General features: G+C 44.7%; 1 protein-coding gene across 4 annotated transcripts in view; it reads right to left on the reverse strand.

The window, feature by feature from the left end:
* srgap1a (SLIT-ROBO Rho GTPase activating protein 1a) overlaps positions 1-24,537 on the reverse strand; it is a gene marked incomplete at both ends in the record, with an annotated part of 74,441 nt that overhangs the window by 29,569 nt on the left and 20,335 nt on the right. For all 4 annotated transcript variants that reach the window (XM_079224155.1, XM_079224154.1, XM_079224153.1 and 1 more), the window contains 3 exons: positions 2,062-2,124; positions 10,934-11,096; positions 17,200-17,395. In XM_079224155.1, the coding sequence (XP_079080281.1) occupies positions 2,062-2,124; positions 10,934-11,096; positions 17,200-17,395 (422 nt within the window). The remainder of the gene's footprint in view (positions 1-2,061; positions 2,125-10,933; positions 11,097-17,199; positions 17,396-24,537) is intronic.

Below are 24,537 nucleotides of genomic sequence, written 5' to 3' on the forward strand. Positions count from 1 at the left end.
ATGAAAATTTTATATAACAAAACATCTGGACTCCAGTGGAAAGTAGCGTCCCACCACCTAGACACTGCAGATTATTTAACCAAACGGAATGCTGGTGAAGGGCATACAAGAATAAAACTTAAAGAGAAAACTGCATCAATCAAATGTTAAATGTTTTGGAGCTGCCAGCTTGCAAAGTAGCAATTGCAAAATACAAGCTAACTTCTAACATTCTTCTGTAAAGGTACTACGTCTTAGTCGATGGCAGCTGGCAAAATGCGATGAACTGAAATAAAAAAAAGGCAGAAAATACATTGAAACTCACAGGAAAAGGCCGTGGGTTTAACCTGGAATTAAGCAACTCCAACAAATTACAGCTTCAAAACCGATATATGCTGTCACTTGTCTGCACAAGACCTCAACTTCAGTCCAAACAGAGACTCACCCATCTCAAAATCTAAACATCTTTCGCCCAAACCAAGTTATTTCTGTACGAGTGGAACAACGAAGCAATGCCTGATTTGTCTGGAGCCCTTTGCCTTTGGTGGGGTTTGGCCTAACTGGAACCAGTTTAGAGATGGGCGACTGACCTTGGGACCTGAACTCCTCACTTACTGGTCTGGAGTCTGCCGCTGCAGTGCTTACTTTGGTGTTTCTTTCAGAGGGACATATTTAGAGACGGAGCAGACCTGTTATTTCATTGGCGGAGGTCGACATCGGGACTGTGGCTGTCTGATGCAATAGCTACTCTCTCTCTGTGTGTGTGTGTGTGTGTGTGTGTGTGTGTGTGTGTGTGTGTGTGTGTGTGTGTGTGTGTGTGTGTGTGTCTTCCCACCGGGGCTAAACCAGGTCAAATGTGGAGTGTGGACTGTGGTGAGAGTGGCACACATTGAGCTTGGAGCAACACGTTTGTTGTGTTTGGAGCAGCACGGCCATTGACTGGAAGTGTAACCGCTGTGATCCTCTATAGCGAGTGACTGGAGTCTGAATAAAGAAGATAGCGCCGTAGTAGCACTTTAGTAGCACTTAATGATAGCACTTTGCGGTTTAACTGTATTGAAGAATTTGTACTTTCTTGATTCTTGTTGTTCCGAGTTTGTACTCATGGTCGAATTGCACTTATTGTAAGTCCTTTGGATAAAAGCGTCAGCGAAATGAAATGTAATGTAATGTATGAGCAAACAGAGCTGCTTTTCACTCAATCTCTTGGGAAGTGACAACGGCCTACACTTCTTCCCAGGTTACCATGATGATCAATGAGGAGGGTCAACACAGTGACATTGATCATTAGAGAGGAATGACACGATTGTGTGATGACACAAACACACATGAACTACTGGCAGAAAAAGCATTGAACAGAGGGGATGAAACCAGACTACAGCCTTGCAGCTAGTTTGATGGTCTGGTGAAATGTTACTAAGCCCCTCCCAAAATAATGAATCCTCTGGGTTCAAAGGTCTGCAGCCACTGCTACATTTAACATTGTGCGACTCTCAGGATATATACAGTATTGTGGGAGGAGATATATATATATATATATATATATATATATATATATATATATATATATATATATATATATATATATATATATATATATATATATATATATATACGCATACCATGTAATCACAACATGCCTGATTCAATTCCAACCGGGGGCCTTTGTTGCATGTAATTGCTCCCTCTCCAGGCTTCTGTAAACTTTGAATGAAGGCAACAATGCAACAAAAGAAGTACGTTTTTTATATATTTTTTTACTTCTTTTTTAAAGTAAATGTATCCACAAGTTGATATTTGGCTCCAACCGCCTGGTGTTTGAATTAGTTTTGAAGCTGATGAAAGCCATTTAAACAGAGAACATGAACAGTAACGAGTCAAGCGAACATAACATTTATAGTTCAGTTTGAATTGCATTTCTTTCTTTTTTTTAAGAGATTAGACAGACTTTGCCTACAGTTTGAGCTATCACTTTGGTAGCTGTCTATTTGCTTCAAAGTTTAAACCTTTAAACCCATCTCAACCACAGCAAAGACCAGTGTAACTTGCATTAGTTAAAAAAGGGCAGTCATTACTACTTACTGTGTATAGCTCATTAAGGACCTTCATTAAGTCTTCCTGGAGCTGAAAGGCTATTTCCTTGCTCTGAAAAAAAGAAACAAACAATGAGACATTTAAATAAATCAGTCAAATGAAACAATTAAATGCACAAAAAGAGTTTCACCAGAACAAAATTATAGTGTGCACCCCATTTAAACAAACACAGTGGCACCATTTTGTCAGTACCGTCTGCAATGAATTCATGAATCTAGACTTTCATTGAACTGAAACTTGGCGAGTCTGTTAAAAGCACACCGTTACTGAACATTAACTTGTCTACGAGTGGTGGAGAATGACCCGGGGTCTGAATGGTACAAATACGAAATATAACCGTGGATTTATCATCCTGTGTCAAATACAAGGTTGCAGAGTGAAAGCGGTATCAGTGTCACGGCGGCCTTTCCACTCAAACCATCGAACGGAGCTCGAGTTTCACCGTCCACATGCTCAACTCATCATCTGGTTTCTACGCCTCAACGTGAAAGATTTTTCCCAAATATGTTAACTCGATCAGCGATGCCACAAGGCTGACTCAGTAATACTATTACACACACGCCCACATTAATGCACCTCACGGTTGTGGGATACAGTTTAACAGTGATGCAGTGATGGATTTAGAGAGGCTTGCACTATTAATTTGACTGTGGAGCTCTCACATTTCCCTCACACTGACTCACGTGTTTATAAGATTATGAGTCATGACAATGAAGTTTTGATCTCTCTACACTACAGTTGATACCTGGATGGTGTTACAGCCTCGTCCCCGCACTCCAGGTCTTTCTCTAACCCAATTATCCTCAGACAAATCTCATTCTGGGAGCCGCTCCTGGGCAAAGGCTGTAAGAGGGTTCTGAGAAGGCCAGTGTGGTGAGAGAGTGGTGATGGACCTCTGATCAAGAATGAGGTCAATGGCATTTTTAAAAAGGATAATGATGGTCAAAAGTAAACTAAAGCAACATCTACAATTGCTATCAGTCATTATTAAAAATGTTGCATGTGGAGTTTTCGACCAATAGTGCTGGAATGATATCTCAATGAGTGGGTAAGAGATGACGCTGAACGCAGAGAGTACACAATGGTCTTTTGAAATGAAATGGTTTAATTTAAAAAAAAAAAAAAATACACTGGGTCACTTGTTATGAAATATTTGATAAACAGATTTTATGAAAATGTCATAATGTGTGAGCACTCCAACGGCTGGTATAAGCATAGACAGAGCTAGGCTGAAGCAAACAAGCTAATTCCAGGTCCATATAATCCAAACTTCTCCAACTCAAACACACATAAGAGGCTCTTTGGAGGTCACACACCTTGTTGATCCAGGTGAGTTTACAGGGATCGTTCATTGTGGCAAACCCTTACACCAAATGTTTAGCTCTAAAGGACTCTGTCTTGGTCTGTTGGGTGTTGAAAGTTCAGCAATCTAATGAAAACTCTCACTCTTGTACTTCACAGGTAAATCTGCACGCTGTCCAAGAATATGAATAGATAGCAAAAAGGATTAGGGCCTCAGTTACTGGCTGCCAGGTTGGTGTCTGAAATTAGAGCGGCGTGCTGGGTGACCTGGCCGGTTGGCAACATCTTCCAGAGCGCCACCTGGTCCGTCAGTTTACCCGATTTGTAGCTCTTACCTATTCAGAGAGCAAACAGCCTGTAAGCCTGGATAACCAGAGCTTTAAGCACCACCCTTGGCAGGAGTCAAACTCAGGCATGTTTGAGAAAGTTAAGACAAGGGAGCAATGGAAAGATCTTGGGATTTTGGTAATTTATAGTTTGATCCGGGCGTTGAGTTTATAGTTGATCTGTAATTCCGTCTCTTAAAACGTGACTGCATCACACTTAAAGTCAACTGCCTATTCATTCTGGATCCTTGCATATCGTGAAGATCTTAAAGACACAGCCTCTCTCCTGTGGGAAACCCCATTAGCAACGGTCAGTTCGGAGCACAGAACCTTTGACTATCTGTCAGATCTAACACTCGTCAGCTTCTCTATTGAGAAGGCTGGGAAGAGATCCAGAGCTCAATGAAAAGCCTTCTCAGAGATCACATGAGCGTGTGTGAGTGTGAGTGTGTGTGTGAGATAGAAGTCAAGAAAAAGATGAAAGTAAAAAGCGGCATTACATTCAAGGCATGTTTAGAGTGCGCTGACCAGAAACGCTACACCTAACATAATGCTTTTAAAAACTCTGAAATTGTCTCTCCTTTCAAAGTGTCACTAAATGTAATACACATACACACTGCATTCCTCAAATTACAAGCACTAAGGGCTGCTCACTAAATGCGGTGTTGTGCAGCTCGATTCTTCGATATAATTAGGGCGGGGGTTTCCAATTCGGTCTAAATCATTAAAAAGATCATACCATCTGTATTCAAACCACATAAGGACGAAACGGCCCCAGGAGGAGGAACCAAGTAAGCCTTTGGGGAGTGCCGGGTTTCATATTGCCACTGACATTAATCATTGTATAGAGATGGCAGTTGTATACCCTGCGGGCATGTGCATGTGTGGCGCTCAGCTTAGATCTGAGAGCCATGTCACTGTAAAACAGTCACACGGTTAATGTACATAGTTTGGTGGTAAGAGAAAAAGGCTTTGATCAAATTACATAGATCCTTTCATTTAAAATGTGAACATTTTGGGGAAAAATGCATATTTGTTTTATTTATGAGTGAGATGAGAAGACAGCAGTCGAGTGCTGGAGTCCTTAGCTTAGTATATAGACAGGAAACAGTTTTATTTACACAGTGCATCGTGTTTGTTTAACCAGCACTTAAACAGGAATGTTAAATTAAAAAAAACGTAAATTTGTGGTGAGTTACGCGTTTACTATGTATCTGTCAGCAGTTCTATGCAGCGTCTCTGGTGATGGCACGGGTTGCCAGATACTGTCATTGAGCACATGTTTTGGTTTCAACAACAACGGTAAGGTACCAAACCTGGCAACCAACACTGAGAAAGCGACCAGGGGAGACTGTGCACACTCTCGTAGCTCCCGGCTGTGGATCGGCAAGAAATAGCTTCATCACAAATTATCACTCCTCCAATGAATCGCCACCTTAACGTGGTGGAGGAGTTTGAGTGGCTCAGTGATCCTGGGAGCTATGTTGTCCGGGGCATCAGCCCCTGGTAGGGTCTCCAAAGGCAAACAGGTCTCGGGGGAGAGCCCAGACTAAGAGCGGTTCAAAAAAACCCTGATGAATAGCAGCCCACGGTCTAAAGCTACCTCGCCCGGACAAGGGAAACCGGGGCACCCTCCTGGAGCCAGACCCAGGAGGGGAGCTCGTCGGCGAGCGTCTGGTGGCCGGGCTTTCGCCCATGGGGCCCGGTCGGGCTCAGCCCGAAGAAACAACATGGAGCAGCAGTCACCCCGTGGACCCACCACCCGCGGGGAGAATTATCGGGGTTGGGTGCTATGCAGACCGGGCGGCGGGCCAGACAGGAGACCTGGGCGAGCCGATCGCTGGCGGCATAGACTAGCTCTAGGGACGTGGAACGTCACCTCGCTAGCGGGGAAAGAGCCGGAGCTGGTGCAGGAGGTGGAGCGGTACCAGCTAGATATAGTTGGGCTCACCTCCACGCACAGCATGGGCTCTGGAACCAAACTCCTGGAGAAGGGTTGGACTTTGTCCTTTTCTGGAGTTGCCCAGGGTGAGAGGCGCCGGGCGGGAGTGGGGATACTCACGAGCCCCCGGCTGAGCGCCGCTATGTTGGAGTTTTCCCCGGAGAACGAGAGGGTCGCCTCCCTGCGCCTACGGGTTGCAGGGAGTAAAGCTCTGACTGTTGTTTGTGCTTATGCACCGAACAGCAGTTCGGAGTATCCGGCCTTCTTGGAGTCGGTGGGAGGGGTCCTGGAAAGGGCGCCGCCTGCCGACTCCATAGTTCTCCTGAGAGACTTCAACGCTCACGTGGGCAATGACAGAGAAACCTGGCGGGGCATGATTGGGAGGAACGGCTTGCGTGGCTTGCTTGTGCTAGCCACAGTTTGTCCATAACAAACACCATGTTCGAGCATAAGGTGGCTCATAAGTGTACCTGGTACCAGAACACCTTAGGCCGGAGATCAATGATCGACTTTGTAGTCGTATCATCTGATCTGCGGCCGTATGTCTTGGACACTCGGGTGAAGAGAGGAGCAGAGTTGTCAACTGATCACCACCTGGTGGTGAGTTGGATCAGATGGCGGGGGAGTTGGCTAGAAAGACCTGGCAAGCCCAAACGTGTAGTGAGGGTGAACTGGGAACGTCTGGCGGAGGATCCTGTCAGGGAGGTCTTCAACTCCCACCTCCGGAAGAACTTCTCACAAATCCCGAGGGAGGCTGGGGACATGGAACCCGAGTGGACCATGTTCAAAGCCTCTATTGTGGACGCGGCTGCTCGGAGCTGTGGCCGGAAGGTCATCAGTGCCTGTCGTGGCGGCAACCCGAGAACCCGGTGGTGGACACCGGGGGTGAGGGAAGCCGTCAAACTGAAGAAGGAGGCCTTTCGGGCCTGGCTGGCCCAGGGGTCTCCTGAAGCAGCTGACGGGTACCGGCAGGCCAGAAGGGCTGCAGCTGCGATGGTCGCGAATGCTAAAACTCGGGCATGGGAGGAGTTCGGGGAGGCCATGGAGAAGGACTTTCGGTTGGCCTCAAGGAAGTTCTGGCAAACCATCCGACGGCTCAGGAAGGGAAAGCAGGCTACCCCAGGCTGTTCTCAGCAGGGGGGGGGGGGGGGGGGGGGAGAACTGCTGACCCGGACTGGGGACATCGTCGGGCGGTGAAAAGAGCACTTTGAGGAACTCCTAACCCCGGCCAACATGTCCCCCGGAGAGGGGGCAGCGCCGGAAGACTTTGGGATGGTTTCTCCCATATCCCTGGCAGAGGTTGCTAAGGTAGTCAAAAAGCTCCTTGGTGGCAAGGCGCCAGGGGTGGATGAGATCCGCCCGGAGATGCTGAAAGCGCTGGACATTGTTGGGCTGTCTTGGTTGACACGCCTTTTCAGTGTCGCATGGGGGTCGGGAACAGTGCCCATGGACTGGCAGACCGGGGTGGTGGTTCCCATCTTCAAGAAGGGGGACCGGAGAGTGTGCTCAAACTATCATGGCATCACACTGCTCAGCCTCCCGGGAAAAGCTTATGCCAGGGTGCTGGAAAGGAGGCGGAGAGGATCCGGTTCGGGAGTCTCGGGATCGCCTCTCTGCTGTTCGTGGATGATGTGGTCCTGTTTGCCTACTCGAACTGTGACCTCCAGCATTCACTGGGGCGTTTTGCAGCAGAGTGTGAAGCGGCAGGGATGAGAGTTAGCGTCGCCAAATCTGAGGCCATGGTGCTCTGCCGGAAACCGGTGGATTGCTCCCTCCAGGTGGGGACAAACTGCCTACCCCAAGCGAAGGAGTTCAAGTATCTCGGGGTCTTGTTCAAGAGTGAGGGTAATTTGGAACGGGAGATCGACAGACGGATCGGTGCGGCTGCAGCAAATAAAACAGGCGCTATACCGGTCCGTCCTGGTGAAGAGGGAGCTGAGCCGGAAGGCGAAGCTCTCCATTTACTGGTCGGTCTATGTTCCAACCCTCACCTATGGTCATGAACTCTGGGTCGTGACCGAAAGAACGAGATCTCGGATACAAGCGGCCGAAATGAGCTTCCTCCGCTGGGTGGCCGGGCTCACCCTTAGAGATAGGGTAAGGAGCTCGGACATCAGGAGGGAGCTTGGAGTCGAGTCGCTGCTCCTTCATGTCGAAAGGAGTCAGCTGAGGTGGTTCGGGCATCTAGTCAGGATGCCTCCTGGACGCTTCCCATTAGAGGTTTTCCAGGCACGTCCAACTGGTAGGAGACCCCGGGGAAGACCGAGGACACGCTGGAGGGATTATATCTCCCGGCTGGCCTTGGAACGCCTCGGGATCCCCCAGAATGAGCTGGAAAGTGTTGCGGGTGAGAGGGAAGCCTGGGTCGGCCTGCTGAACCTGCTGCCACCGCGACCCGACCCCGGATAAGCGGCTGATAATGGATGGATGGATGGACAAATTATTCTTTGACTGGAGATACGTACTCTGCACAGACACAAGACCAACATTACTCACTCATCTCACTTTCGGAAAATTAGACGAATACGAATATTTTTCACAACATTTAATTATTCCTTTGACATGCATGTGTACCATAATGTGGGTGAACACCTGGTGCAGGCATGTTGGCTTGTCATAGTAATATAATAAGAGTAAGGATGGCTCTCTTCTATTCAAGTTCTATCTCAAAACAAGACAAGACATTGGGAAAGTGAGTCTGCATGCACAATACCAACACCCTGAAACTGAAGCAACACACACTTTGCCTGAGAAAAAGTTCCAAACTGCCTCCAGCTTTGGGATCTCCACCTTGTAGCTGCAGCCACAGAACGTGACTCCCATAAATAAAACAGAGCAGCGCAGAAACAAAGAGCCGGCTGTATGAATAATGAAAACTGAATACATGTGATAAGATCTGTCCAAGCATACAGAAAGAAAGAGAGGTTCACTATTTGCCTCCTGTATTAAAAAAAAAAAGCTAAAATGGGGTGTTTCTAGAAACATTTGTGACTGTGCCTTGTTTTAAAAAGTGACTACAATGCAGCACTGAAGAAATAAATGCACACGCCAAACAGGTCAACCGGAGGATGTTGACGAAGACACCAGGGCTACTCCGGGGTACTCGACTGCTGTTCCACCTCACAGCGTGAGACCTGAACGTACAAGGAAGTAAAAACACTTCTTTGATGTGCTGGAAGGATGACAACAGTACAGCTGTCTCCTCGAAGCTGTGAGGGAGCCCACGTAACATGGGGTCTCTGTTGTTTGTGCCTCGTTACCGACGCTCTGCTGAGATCAAAGACTCAGGGAAGCTTTAATTAGAGGGCAAGCGGTGTCTCGGGTCTCTTATGAACTGGGACCTCCCACCAGTCTGCTGTTTGCCTGTAGAACGTCACCTGATACACTGCATTACAACAACTTTAAAAAGGGACAACTATCACACAATGTGGCTCGACCCAACAGATTTCAGAGCAATGAGCGTCCGGGTGGAGCAATGATGGGACTAGTGTGTGTGTGTGTGTGTGTGTGTGTGTGTGTGTGTGTGTGTCCAAAGTGTGTTGAATAAGGGCGAGGCAACGAGTGTAACACGTAAAAAAAAAAAAGACTGAATGTCTGTTTCACATCTGGCTCCATTAGTAAAACCATGAGCCTTTAAACACTATCAAAAGGAAATGACTGCAGCAGCTTCCTGTTTGCGTGTTGGGGGTTTGGGTGAGTATTTAAAGACCACGCCCCCGTACAATCAGATGAAACCACAACCGTGAAGAGACTTAATTACTTTGCGAACGAATGAAGGAGCCACACTTTTACTTTTTTAATCTGGAGGTTACATGGTCAGGGTTTGCAGTTAAGTGGAGTAACAAAAAAGTAGAGAGAGATAGAAAAAGTCGCACAAGCTTAACTGACACAAAAGGCGGTCCTCTGAAGAAAAGCCACTTTGTAATTTAGGCCTGTGGTCAGTTCATGTGACTCCTGCAGCATAGGAGCTCATAATCTTTTAGGGAGTTGTCATCCTTGTGGTGGAAAAGGCAGCAGAGGCCCGGTTTCAGCCATGAAGCCACAGTCTTCAGACAGGAGAGTGAAGGCGTACTGATCTGGAACTGTGGCGACCGAGGTTCCTCTGCGTTTCTCTAACTCACAGAACTAAACCACAGGAGCCCGACAGAGTTTCATCTCATCAAACGCAAAGCTGGATAATATATACTGTACGTATCCTGCATATCATGCAACTAAATATACGTTGTTGGGAAAGGAACGGGTTAATTGAAAGTGAAAGACTGTTTATAACACACGAGTGAGTTGAGACCTCGCCGGCTGATCAGACCGCCATGAAAAATCTGGATCGCGTTAGTGGCGAGTTCAAACTTCTGTCTTGTTGATCAAAGAAAAGTCACATTTGACCTCTTCTGGTAGAGGTCAAACATCAGTACAGTACTGAGGCGGTTAAAGAGAGACTTCATGGGGCATAACGTAACAGCAGTCTGTATGGAACTGGAAATTGTATTCACTAATAAAAGTGAACGCGTTGAACATAATTCACATTAGACCAGAGTGAAATGATGAGTGTGTTCCAATCGGTGAACACGGTCTGTAAATGTAACCTTCTTGTGCCCTGGATGTCATATCCCACATTTCTCATGACTGTCAAATATATTGTCGTCAGCTATTTTATTTTTCCTATTCTCTCAGAATTCTTTCAGTCTGTTTTTGCGATTCTCTGTCAGCCCAAACACCTAAAAGCCATGTTTTTATAACCTCTCCAACCACAAAGCACCTCTAGTTTTGACCCAATTGGAAAATAACTTTAAAACCTGAAAGATTACATCATAACTACTGTGAAATGAACCCTCTCCTACCAACTGGAGTCCCCAGAGGTGTACTTTTTGTAATATCTTGCAGATGCATTATTCTATCATTTGTCAATCAATTTGTTCCGAATGACGTCAAACCCTTGTTTTCCATTTCTGTTTCAATTAGTGCCTTTTATAAAAAATTTAATAGATGAAATTGAAATTGATTTACAGTATCACACACACACCATCATGGGGTAAGGGGCATTCGGTCAGTCATTTAAAGGAGGAAGACACAGATTTCATCTTGTGATCCGTCTATTTTCCTTTTCCACAATATGCAACCGTTTTTTTAACCGTTGCTTCCCTAAAACAATAATAATCAGTTTTTTCCCCCTCTTCAGACAACAATAATTAAAAGAATCCCCATTAAACAAGGTCGTCGCGTCAGTTATGGTTGTCACACTATGTTAAAATGTCTAAAATTGGTCAGGTGTGTATGCTCATGTAGATCTCACCTTCTTGAGTAGCCGTGTGGAGTCCTCACTGATCTGCATGAACCTCATGATGACGTTGTTGAGGTAGATGTCACTCAGTGTTGCGTGGTCCTTACTCTCCCTCCTCACCTGGTTCAGCAGCAGGTACCAACAGTTCACTGGGGACAGCAAGTTCTGGTCTTTCCTAAACAAGGAAACAGTCGGGTGTCAGATCAGCTGTCAAAAGACCCATGTGGAACATTAACATAGTTGGTGTATTTCCTAAACGTTAACAAGGATTTGAAAGAGGACGCATCAGTGTTTAGGAGAAAATTGGTTGCGTAGAACGTTTTGATGACTCAGCATTTTCTTTAGCTGATCATGCATGCACATATATCCCCACACGTTTATGGTTTGCCTCGGTGCATTTCAACATCTTTCCGTGTGTCTGTCTTAGCTCAAATTTCTTTAGACAATAATTTGTCTTTTTTTTTGCAAGGAGATTGTGGCAGTTCCTCCACCAGCAGGCCTACAAGCAGCACAAGTGCACCAGGACCTGTTACAAAAGCAGAAGAGAGATGCGTCATAGGCCTCCCATGATGTTAGATGTCCCAAATACTGCCGGTTCTGGCCCTAAAAAGCTCTCCATATATTACATGAACTATGCAGTCAAGTTGGAAATACTTTGTATCAGTGACATTTCTGGGCCAGTGCTCCTGCAATGCTCTTAACCAAGCTGACTTCCTTCACCCAGGGAAGAGCGTGCCACAGGCTTTAAATACACTTAGTGGAATAAAGTTGGAGATGCCGTGGATGTATTTTAAGTTGAAAAGTAGAATTGTGTGCAAAATGTGACAGCTGACGACAGACAAGCAAGGGAGGAGACGTCACCGCAAAAGGGGAAAGATAGAGATCTGGGTGGAAAAAAAAGAAAAGAGTGAAATAGTGGAGCTGCTTCCTGTGCTGTGTGCCGGCTGCTTCCAAGCCAACTGAAGGACATTGTCCAGGCCAGAGCAAGCTGGGGCCCTGCATAAGCTCTGGCCTGCAGGCTGACTTCCTCTGGGGTAACCTATAACATTCCTCCTGCCTGTAAAGCGCAGCACAGAATACGAGTGTGTGCATATTAGGGAGAGGTGTTAAGGTGGGACCAGGGTCAAGTCTTGCAGGAACCATATGTAGACTCGCCTCTGCTCTCCTCTCACAATGTTAGTTAGCAGAGACAGGCAGCACTTGTCAACACAAGCAGGTGAAACTGTGCACTCTCTCGCAAGTGACCCAGCCCTGAACTAGCGTTCAACCCATTTGCTGCAAGAGGGTGAAAAAAAGAAGCATTTCTTCAAATGAATAACTGACATAAACATTCCAACCAGCTGAAATGTTCCCTGAGACTGCAAAAACAGGAAGTAAACTACATTTGATAAAAGGCAGAGCCAAACACGGCGACATGAAAAACATCTGAGAGCATTCGAGAGCACATGCGCTTTTCAAAGACACCTGGAAGTTGGTGAATGAAAAGACGGATTTAGCTAAAAGATGAGTGGTGTACTGATGGCACATGCCCGGGCTGCAGGACACGTGCAAAGGAAGAGAAGGCTAGAAAAGGAGAAAATAAGTGGAGCGGCACCAGAGCGACAGCAGCGGGACTGCTGGACACAGCATCACACGTACACGCACCCAGTCAAAGAGCAATTACCATAAATCCTTTCAGCATTATGTGTCAGTTGAGTGCAATCCTTCCATTCTATGGCACTGAATCTAGATCTGTGAAGACTGCACATGCGTGTGCATGTGTGTTTATTAATTCATGCTCATTTTTGCATTTGCAGAGGCATAATGTCCAGGTGGCCGCTGACATGAAGCTGGACATAGCACATCATGAGCCTCTGCAGCAGTGTAGAAAATAATCTCATGGATTTCTAAAGCAGTCACGTGTTTTTTCCTTTTTCCCACCGTATTGCTCAAAGCGCCAGTAGGACAAGTTTACCCTTATTCAGCATCAGTGATGCACAGGTCTTGTAAAAAAAATCCAGAAAGCCATACAATAAACACAATTGACAAAAGCAGCACCATTCCAAAAGAAGTCCATCTTTTAAATGAAAAGCCACAAACAAAGAAATGATCCAGAATTCATTATAAGACTCTCATGCCCCTAATCACGTGAACCTTTTCTGGAAGAAAAGTCAACAGCAGCCTTGATTATCGATTGACTACCAGGTTAATGCAACACGGATAACTGATTACAGGTGGTGCTGACTTTGTTGTCTTTACTAGCAGCTGTTGTGCAGTTAAATTCTACATTACATAACTCTACTACTTCTGACAAGCGGAGGAAGCAGCAGTTATTGGAGCGATTAGCGAGAGGCATCTCCAGCGGCGTTATCAGCCCTACGGGGCGGACGTTTGAAGTCACCGTTTGCGCCTTTAAGGAGGACGATGGACACAAAATGGACTTTCGTTTTCTTATTATTGCCTATTTTGTTCTGCATAACTATTGTGAAGTCTACACAGAAACTGTTAAGGAACAAAAACATAAATGCTCTTAAGTGCAACAGGGACTTCAGCCACTGGCAGAGCTACGAGTGTGAGAACAGACAACAACGAAACTAAGAGGATATTAAAGTAAATTTGATGTGAGTGAGTGAGTGAGTACAAGACCTCAAGCCTTGTAACAAAGTCTGAAAAATAAAATGAAGAAAAAACTAAAAGAAGATTATAGAGGAAGATCTTAAGTATCAAGCATGCCCTTTTATTATTAAAGACTACCTACTATAATAGTATACTAAGAAACCAATCTACAGGCGTGCTAGTATGGACGGAAATAATTTCGCAAACGATGCTGAAACGTCAGTGTTTTGTTTTAACATATTTGTGTGGCTGTAGCCTAAATCAAACCGGAGGCGTGCAGCGAAAAGAGGACAGAACATGAAAACGAGGGGAGGGGACGGACATAGGCCGTGATGACAAAATAACCTCTGGGAGTTGCTTACCCCTCATAATGGCAGGAAAATCTCTCAATGTCATCATTTCCCCCTCAGCCAGGGCAGGAACTGGGTCAGACAGACTCAAAGACAGACAGGCGGGACCCCAAGGGGCTAAAAACACAGGTATGAAAGGGGAAACTAATGTCCAGGACAGGCGGGGGGGAGACGAGTGAGGACAAAATAACTTGTTAGCAGCTTACTGGCTCCTATAAATGTGTGTTTGTGTTCTGTCCATTCGTGCAGTTAAGAAATTAGGAGTCACTGAGTAAACGGAACATGTTACAGTAAGGACGCCGACAATGAAGGATAATCACCACTTCAGTATGCAGGGTATTCAAACAGGAGCCCTTATCAGCATCAGAGGCAAAATGGCAAAGTCCTCTCGTGCTTAACTGATAACATCTCTCATGAATGAACCTCTGTGGCGGCTTTTATTGCTGCCGCACAGCGAGCGGCGTTCAACTGCTAAGTATTCATACAGTTGTACCAAAGCAAAGTGATCACTGCCGGTCTGATTTGGGCGAAGAAAATCAAGTAAAGAAAGGTTTAAGTTTGACATTTAAGAGCATGCCGCAGGGTGTCAAAGCCTAATTAAGAATTATAATCAAGTAGTTCTGTGAGTAACAAATGGTGTTTAACTTCATTCAATTTTATTCTTTGCCACTCACGCTCACTGCGGTGCAGATTGTAATGTCTGGCAAAAATACAGTATGCAGCCGCAGCATGTTTTACAGCTTCTTTTTATCCTCACAGACAAAGATAGGAAGTCCTTTAAGCAGACACTTAATTCTGGATAAAAGGCGCCTATTTAAGATTATCGCAGCAGTTTCTTTGGCAGTATACATAATTCAATGATTCATCTGCTCACCATCTCCATGTCCCTCCCTAAACAAACTTTGCATAATACAGTATTTAGTCGTGTGCATGAGTGTGTGTTTAAGAAAGAGACGGAGGAGAATGTTTGCCCACATTTGTTCCTGTGTGTGTATGTGATTGAGCGTGTGCGTGTGCGTGTGTGCGCGTTGTGCAAACAGCCACTGAAACACAATTGGACATGGCAGACCTGAATGAATGGCTCTCCCACAGCCTGGACACCAAGATCTGTTGTTTTGTTTTCTCACAGGAAGGAAGTGGGAAGACACTAGTAGAATGTAACCTTTTTCTTGCAGATATTAACAGCCATTCATCTCCAAAGCCATAGACGCATCTGCAGCGTTGCCCGACATCCTGGATGCTATAAGCTCCAACTAGAGTATTTTCAAAAGGCCTTTATCAACAGCTTACAAAGACACGTTGCATTTTGAACATAATGTTGAACAGCTTGTGCGCAGTAGAATCTCCTGACTCGACTTTCTAACACCTAATTATCATTATAATTTTAACTGGGACTCTTTGTAGTTTCCCCCCCCCCATTATTGCACAATGTATTTACCTCTGGTGCTAATGAAGAGGGAAATAAAATCCACATAAAGGTCTCTTCATATGAAATTCTGAAGCCGAAGAACAACGTTTCATGCAATTGTAGTCAAACTACAGTCTACTACACGTTACTTAAAATTAATGTGTTTGTCAAAGAAGCTGGATGAGTTTGCAGCTGTTAAAATGTTTTTTTTTGCAAACAAGTGGAGACTAACCTGCAGCAGTATCTTCTGAATGTGGCAAACGCACTAGCGTGTTTAGACTGGGCACATGGTAAATCTACTCACAATGTCTCCCTTTAAAACGGGTGTAATAAAATTAAAATCTGTATTGAAGTACAGCTCGACACAGGGCACTTCCCAAGAAGAATGACTCTCCAGCAGGGAGCGAATGCAATGCTCCAACAGGTGGCTCAAAGTCAGTGCTTTCTGACGAACACCAACCATCTCTAGAGGATTCTGGGCTGAACTCCTACTGAGTAAACAACTTCACCTGGCTGAAAGGAGCACAGCAGAGAAAAACAGATACTGTATAAGATATAATGAATTTGCGGTGCAATTGGAAAAATATTTCCTCTCCATCAGCAGAGGCCCAGCATGCATTGTGTATATTAATGCACTCTTAGAAAGTTGGGATTACATTGTGTCAACATCTGTTATGTAAAGTAGATTTGGGAGAAAAAAAAAGCAGCTCCACTGACAGCTCTGGCAGTGCCCCCCTTTTGAATGCAGTTAATATGGACTAATTAGCCACAGATTTAGCTCCTCATTTTAGCACATTGTAGATCCGCCTAACTGACCCGTCATATTAATAGTGGCTTTAGGCTACAGAATGAAACGCCACAAACAAGCCTGTCCAATGAAAACAGTGTAGAGAATATGGAGCGCACAGTAGCCTCGCTGTACGCGTGGCGTTTATGAGAGTATAAAAATATAGGCCAAATTATTTGAAACCCACAGGAAGGTTTTTAATGTTATTCAGACGTCTTGTATTGACTTTTAAAAAAATATGCTCCTAGTCACTTGCCAAATGTTTACCCTGTGAATGAAGTGACCAGACTGTACATCACGCGATAAAAACCACAGAGCGCCATACCAGAGTCCCTTTACCAGTCACACACACAGCTGCTAGAGCCATTGGAGCTGCAGACAGAGCGCAGGGGCTATTTGCAGACGGCGAGGACAAACATACGTTATATTTTCATTCCCACCACAAGCTCAAACAATATGCTAATGCCAGCGTTTCCCCATGAGCAGACTCCTACAGTGCAATACGGCCAAAAACTACAGCACGCTTAATTGTGTCAAAAGGGCTCAGAGTCAAGCTGTGATGCACCATGAAGACAGAAGGAGAGCGTGGTGCGGGAGAGGGAGACCAACTCTAATCAGTTTGATAAAGAATCTCTTTTCGTTAGATCTTTTTTTTCCTCTTATGTACCTCAGCCAGGTTATGGGAAAAGAGGTCTATGAGACAAAGACCAAATTAAATTCAAGGCTTAGTTTCTTCCTCCAGTTCTTATACTTTTTTACACAGCAACATTGTTCTACTCTTAGTGATCATGCACAAGTAGGGCAAGAGTATCGAAACTAAATAATCCTTTAGCATAGACCGAACGATGTCTTAAGTATAGAATCAAAATGTATATACACATTGCACTGCATATCTTAAATTGAAAAGGCGTTGTTTTGGTATTCAAACTTTGTGATTTTCAATAAAGATCAGAGCGATGTCAAAAAGAAAGCGGAGATCCTGCACAGAAACATTCTACTGCACCGTGGCACACGTGAAACAAAATAAAACGTCACGATAGATCACATTTAAAGCTCTCCAGCTCAGTCAATGCGACATACCGGGCTAAAAGCCAAGATGACATCATAAACAAACTGAGCCCAGACGGCATCTCCTCACTTGTACTGCTGGTGATCCTTGGTGCTGCGCGTCTTTGCCATGAAGCGTTCGGCCAGTTTCTCCAGGTTTCTGGAGTATTCCATCTCAATCTCAGCCTTCTTCCTGAAGAAATCCTGGAGGTCCTGCAGCAGCTGGACCCTCATCTCCGTCTGCTGGTCCAGACATTTCTGCTGTTCCACCAACTGGGCCCGGATCTCTGAGGAGACCAAGGAAGACAACAAATAGATTAGAATGCAGCCAGAAGCTGGAGGATGAGCAATGACAGCACAAGTATTGTAGTGAAGAGTGCAGAAAGCCAGACATCGGGAGAAGTTTTATGTTTTAGGCCAACTCCTAGACATCAACCAGCTACAGATGATTAAATGTGGCCATTATCTTCGGCTATGCATCGGTCAAATATTTCAAAACTACTTAAGGTCACTGCTCAGACTTGGAAATCAGCATGCAACCATTATAAAAATACAAATATATTGGGAAAAAGTCAAACAAAATCAACAACGAGCAAGACGTGTAGTACAGTACACATCAGTACTACAGAACGGTCCACTGCAGCTTATTATCCTTCACTTATCGCTCTGAATGCATGTAAAGCTCTGAGGTTGGCATAACTGGCCTCAGGTGTTTCAGTAAGGCTAAGAATATCTCCAGGATGAATGAAACTTGATTCCCAACACACCCATAGTTATAGCACACGCGCACGCGCACACACACACACACACACACACACACACACACACACACACACACACACACACACACACACACACACTCATCAGTGCCTGTGACTGAAAACCACCACTTATGAAAGCAGAGGTGCGACAGCAGGCCTCACTTAAACAAGTTGCAGGTAAATTACCCTCTGAGGTCCTTTCTGGGGAATCAAGCCCGTCAGAGCACCCTTCATTGAAATTTAAATCCTCAGCATGAAAAACTAGGACCTAACACACACACACACACAAACATATGCACAAAGCCAAACACACATTGTTTCCTCTGTCGTCTCTAGCCAGGGATAATGGATTTTTCCTAATGGAAGGCAGCCTGGGCCAGACATCTTCAGCAGAGGAAACAGATTAATGATGTGATTTAGAGCCACGGACACCAATAGAGAGGAGCACAGAGATAAATTTCATATTGAAAAGGACAAAACACACGCAGGCTGCAACATGCCTTCACAAAATATGTGTACAACTCCCTGGACCAGGTGCCATTATATAACGTTAAACTTGCTATGTCTTAATGGTTTCTTCGGCGTAATAAGATCAGCTGAACAGGACGAGGAAACATTTTCAGGGCCTAGTTTAATGTGCATCTTATTGTCCTCACTTATAGTTTATGTGGTATTGATAACACATTTGATTTCTTCGGCATTGATCACCTTTCTTAAGAGGAAAACCAAGTGCAGAGCAGGAGTATTAGCAGTGCTTTAACTGTTATATTTAACACATTGAGAGGGGAGGGATTCAGAGAAATGATCAAGCCCAAGTGTTCAATGGAGGAATACCCCTGTCTTCTCATATTGCACAGTCTACCAGAACCTGAATAGCAGCTGCGCCAAAATGTCCAGTTTCCGGAAAGACGCAACACAGCGGTCAGATTTTGTTCGTCATCGTTTGCCCATTTGAGTGTCCGTCAGTCCCTGAGAGTAGACTTCAACTGGCCACATAAGACAATTTGGTTGTTTGTGGAGAATTTGGGCAGACTATTTTCCCTCATTTGATGACTGTACGATCTGTGTCACTGCTGACACAAGCTGCTTGCAACATACGGTTTCCAACTTACTGTGTGTGGTCTGCTTGTGTAACAGTCTCTGTAAGTGTAACATTAAACATATTATAGTCGCTCTTGTAATTGTGTACTAGCGCTGTGCGATATACCGGTTAAACCGGTATAAGTTTTCCGTATGGTATGAATTTTTCATATACCGTCATACCGGTCGCCGCTGTTTGGCAGGCAACAACATTTAATGTTCACAGCTTGAAGCTGAAGGAGCAGCGGACCAAGCTACTTACGTCTCATGTTAACTCATTTGACTTATGGTGTGCAAATGACATCGCCAAAAGGCATGCTGGGTAAATGACACCGCCCACACAGGAAGACTTTTCTTGTGCAGGAAGAAGTCTTTTCCTGTGCAGCAAAGTGGGCGGGCTTTACCCATCATGCCTTTTGGCGATGTCATGTCTTGCACACCCTGAGTCAACTTCTATCTGTGAGATGTAAGTAGCTCAGACCGCTGTACACGTATCTGTGACTGTAAACATTAAATGTTGCTGCTGGCCGAAGAATGACAATAGTCGTTACGGCCGCGCATGTGCCACTAGTATCAAGGGATTCCCCTGGGTCCTAAATCCCTCCAGGTTTAGCTCCCTACGTACCAATCAAAACAGCTGCTGGCCAGTTGCGAGCGAGTGGTGAATGACGATGGCGGTGGCGGTCCTTTTCGGCGTCAATAAATTAATGTGTTTATTTGGAAAAAAAATACCGTGAAACTGCCAGAATCTTACAAAAATACCGTGATATGAATTTTTGGCCATACCGCCCAGCCCTATTGTGTACCTTTCCATTTATGGCAATAACACTCCGTCCAACCACCTAATGATTTGATAAAGGACAATGAGTTGATTTCCACCTCAGATTGTGTAGTCAACATCACTTGAACAAGAGACTTAATTAAACAAGAGCTACGGAAACCACAACATGAAGAATCTGAATCAAGAATCGGGCCAACCTGCTGCTTAATGAAGACTCTAAGATAGAAGTAGAGTGGACTGAAACAAAAGATAAGTATTTGACGAGACAATTAGACAGCAAGAAATGCCTTTGTAAGGAAGCCAAAAGATCCAGAGTACCTTTATGCGATGCCATCAATAGTTCAGTACGTCAAGATACTTCGTGGCCAATCTACTGCTGACTCAATTAGAAAGCTTCCAGTCAACGGCGGCGAGAGCTGCATTTGTGTGTATGTGCATGGGCACGCGTCCCTAATGCCGTAATCAAATTACCAAAGGGCTCCGCTCCATTCATCAGTATTAAGTCTTTTCACAATCTTGATAAATTAACGATTTACGTCGAGTAAGTAGCAGCTCCTTCCTTCTGGCACTCGCACGGAAATAAACCACTTAGACAGAGACAGACGGGACAAAAGGGAAGGCGTCTAAGCAATACTAAATCTAAGTATAAAATGCTTATTACAGCAGTTAAACTCAGTACACCACGAACATCATTAACGTGGACAGTGGGATTTCAACAGCAAAGTAGAGGCATGACTGCAAGCAAGAACTCAAAACTTCAACTTCAAGAACACCAGGCCATTAACAAAATGGGGAGGCCAACAATGAGCACTCAGAACAAGGTTAGTTTTAAATGAGGGAGCGCATTAAATCCACTAGGTCTTTTTGATGAATGGGTAAACCTCGCAATTGCTTCCATCTCCAGAGGATGTGGGGATTAACACAAAGCTACCGTGGGTCTGACACAAAGGAGCGTACTGGATCATTTAACACAATTACATTCTTGACTGCACACGGAAACTCATTAAATCTTTCATTTTCCCAAAACACGGGCCGTTGAAGCTGTCGTACCAAGTTGAAGTATAGAGGAATTCATGTATAAAAGGCAACCACCTGTCAGAGGAATTCACAGGTTTGTCACTTCCTGAAACTAGAATGTGTCATGAAAATTCACTTTTTAGTTGAAGAAAACTTCGCTCCAACAGGGGTCACGAGCACAGTATTTATCTCTCCATTTCAGGCTTCCTTCCTTTTGGCTTTTTCAACCCAAAATCAATGCTTTTCAAAACTACTTTCCATACGCCTGCATGATCATGTTAAGAAGGAAACTTTCGCCTGCAACTCCCTGGGATTTGAAATTTCAACGTAGAGAACCACAACAAGATAATTGTATCAGGAATCATTAGTCGAGGTTTCAAGAACAATCACAAAAACAACCCATTAAAGTCTTAACATTTGCCATTGCAAGCATTTATTGGTGTGTATTACAAAAATATATGCTGTATCTTCTATCAATATGTTTAAACTTAAATACAGAGCACGGCCTAACTGCCCACTTAAAATATTATAATGTTAAGTGAAAACCTCTAAATAAGTACAATTTATATATTTGGCTATATCTCCTGTTTTTTAAAGAAACTTTTGTTCACGGCCTAAGAGCCCACTTATAAGATTGTGATGTAAATCTGTCACAAACAGAACAGGCAGAAATGGTCAAATATTGGTCTTAGTACCAAGAGGTTGGAAGACATTATTTCACGAAATGTAGTTGATATCTGGTGTTTAAACTCTGCAATTTACAAACAGGGCAATTTATTAGAAACATGCTCATATTGCAGTTTTTTTTTTTTTTTTTTATCCACTGTGGGCAGTTTAAAAACATGCAGCAAATCATAGTTTGTCTATTCCAGTCTTCAATTATGGTCTGACAATTACATAAGCGAAGTTACTTAGTCCCTTAGGCAAATATTGTAATGAATAAATAGGTTACTTCAGTGTTTGAGGACGGCCAAACGGATCCCTTTGATCATACTGAGGCTTCATATGAATCCCCTGCTGCGGGCCACATCAGCTGACTGATTGGTTTCTTACAGAACTAACAACCAGACCGGCACACGGGAACTCTTCTTTAGAAATCTAACCACAGGAAACCAGAGTTAGATCCCTCTTGCTGTCAGAGTGTCGCTCTACTAATACATGATGCATTCCTGTCGTTCTGAGGTCATCTGTATGGTAAACACGTGTGGAGGCCTCTGTGCCGAGGGATTTGTGTGTGTGTGTGTGTGTGTGTGTGTGTGTGTGTGTGTGTGTGTGTGTGTGTGTGTGTGTGTGTGTGTGTGTGTGTGTGTGTGTGTGTGTGTGTGTGTGTGTGTGTGTGTATCAAAGCCCTCTGTGATCCCTTTCAAACTGGGGAGCTGAGGGGAGATGAGAGCACCTGTGTTGAGAAATGGCACTATACGAGATACAAAATTAAGCAATAGAGTAATGTTGCCTAAAAAGAATTACTGATTGTCAATATACATTTCAAGCAAACAATCTGCATAAAACTCCAGACTTTTCAAACCATAATCCGGTACATGTTGACATGAGTGGATAGCGACTTGCAGAATTGAAGCAGGGTCCATAAAGTTGTCAGCAACTATTCCAGCTGACTGAAGGACATCCAGTCAATGTGGTTTAGAGTACACATGATGTGAATATGAACAATGAGAGAGCGCCGTTTGGATCTTTGTGGTGATCAGTTTGGACCAAAGAACCTTTTGTTTCTGATCTGGATGTTATCCAATTGCTTCTTTGGAGGCCACATGGCATACTTCCCATAAACCCATTCATGGTGGCAAATATGTCCAAAGTTGCAGTTCAGAATGGCTTCTGATTTGCCAGATAGGCCTGTTCTATTGTCAAAGAAACTGCTGTGTCAGCAGGAAAGGAACTGACCCACGTTGTTGACCTACAAAGAGAGAAACTGGGCTTCGGTAAAAACAACTCACCGACTGTCAGAGGGCGACAGAGAGATGTTTTTTCTTTCTCTCTTGAACCCAACAATATGCTCTCTCTTGATGCTCCCAATTAACCTTGATATGAATCAATCCTTCTAAAAAGCATCCGTTATTCATGCAGAGTGCTGCTTTGTGTTCCTCAAAGGGCCCCATAAGAGACAGACAGACCGACTCTCCACGCTTTTACAAGTTGATTACAGTCTCCACCAACAGCTATCTGGGACATGCAGTACCACATCAGTCCCAGTGGCTCATCAGCAGCACCTGAAATAGCAGCTGAGGCCTGGGCAGGGACGATGCAATGGGGTGCCCGGGCCCCACCAGCTGCTTGAGATCTCGGGTTTGGGACTGGGGGAGTTGTCCGCGCCTCTTCTGGAGGCTGGATACAAGACGGGATAAATACCATCAAAGGTAATTGCGAAATGGCCGATGGTTTTTTAGCAGAGCACAAGCTCTCAATTACAGCTGGAGTGGGATCACATGCCAGAAAAGAAGCTGAGCATCTACAGCACAGCTTCCTCTGACATTTTTTGAGTATTCTGATAATCCAACAAGGCTCTCCTGCCATACTTAATCATAGCAGGCCAATCATTCATCATCATGAATCTTTGATAAATGGATGCCATATGGCGAAAATTAAACAAAAAGTAGTCACACAGTGACTGGTAAAAGATGAGCCTACCGCGTTGCTAATTTCCACGGAGCGTGACTCAATACACAGTGAGTTGTTTTTTATGTTGAGTTTAATCCGTTTTAACACAGTGTACACATTTTGTAAGGAGCTTTTTCAAACAACAGACAAAGTAATGTATAGTCATACATGAATTTGCATTCCCGTCTGAAGAATGCCCTTTTGGTGTAAATACATTAAATGTGCCAGCACAAAAGAAGAAATGTTTAGATCACATAATAAGGAGAAGAAACATGCAGGAGGAATCACAGATAGGAATGTGGGAGTTATTAAGTTGGACTCATGCCGATGGCAGCACGTGGCACACACCTGTGCCAATGAGGCTACAAGCACAATCCATGCATTCAGTGTTCAAGAAACTCCCAATAATGAGACCCATCCCTGAGCAATCCCAAATGTACACTTCTGGAAGCACTCTGAACCTCCGTCCACCCCTCGTCTTCTCTCGCCACCTGAAAGTCTCTATTCCTTCTCTCTCTTTCTCTCTCTCCACTCTGTCAACGAGAGGCAGATGGATGTGAACTAAAGGCCAGCAGGGCGACTGACTCTTTACCAGCACTGATCCACGAAGCTGCCATGGAGTGTTGTATCCCCAACGTATCGCATGCCAGGCCCTGGGCCAGCTGGGGAGACACTTGAGTGACTTCTACAACCAACACTGAAAAAGTCATTAGAGGAGGACAACATCACTGCTTACAAAAGACTCGACCAAAACAAAATATACATTTGTGGCCTCTACGCTAACAGCAGCTCACTAGCGTTGTCCAGGCAACGCTCACTCGTCACGTGACCAATATCATGCCAGCTGATACTGAAGTTTCCCTGATGAGACGTTGCTGCATTTGACATCCTGACCCATTGGGACCAATACGCGAGTTACTTACAACACACTTCTCAACCACATTGTGCAGTGACTAAAGCTAAAGAAATCCCATGGCATCCTTGTGAAGGAGGACTTGTGACGACTTCATTACGTTGGTCATGTGCTTGGTATGTCGGACCCCACCGGCCCCTCTGCCCTACATCTGGGCCATGACAGCTAGAATGTGTCACTGCCTCCTGCATGAGATTACATCACTACTACTGAGATTTAATTACTCATATCAACTTCTCCTTCTGCTCCGGCTGTGATGAAACA

This window comes from Taurulus bubalis, assembly GCF_910589615.1.
Source record: "Taurulus bubalis genome assembly, chromosome: 9".
Taxonomy (NCBI): Eukaryota; Metazoa; Chordata; class Actinopteri; order Perciformes; family Cottidae; genus Taurulus; species Taurulus bubalis.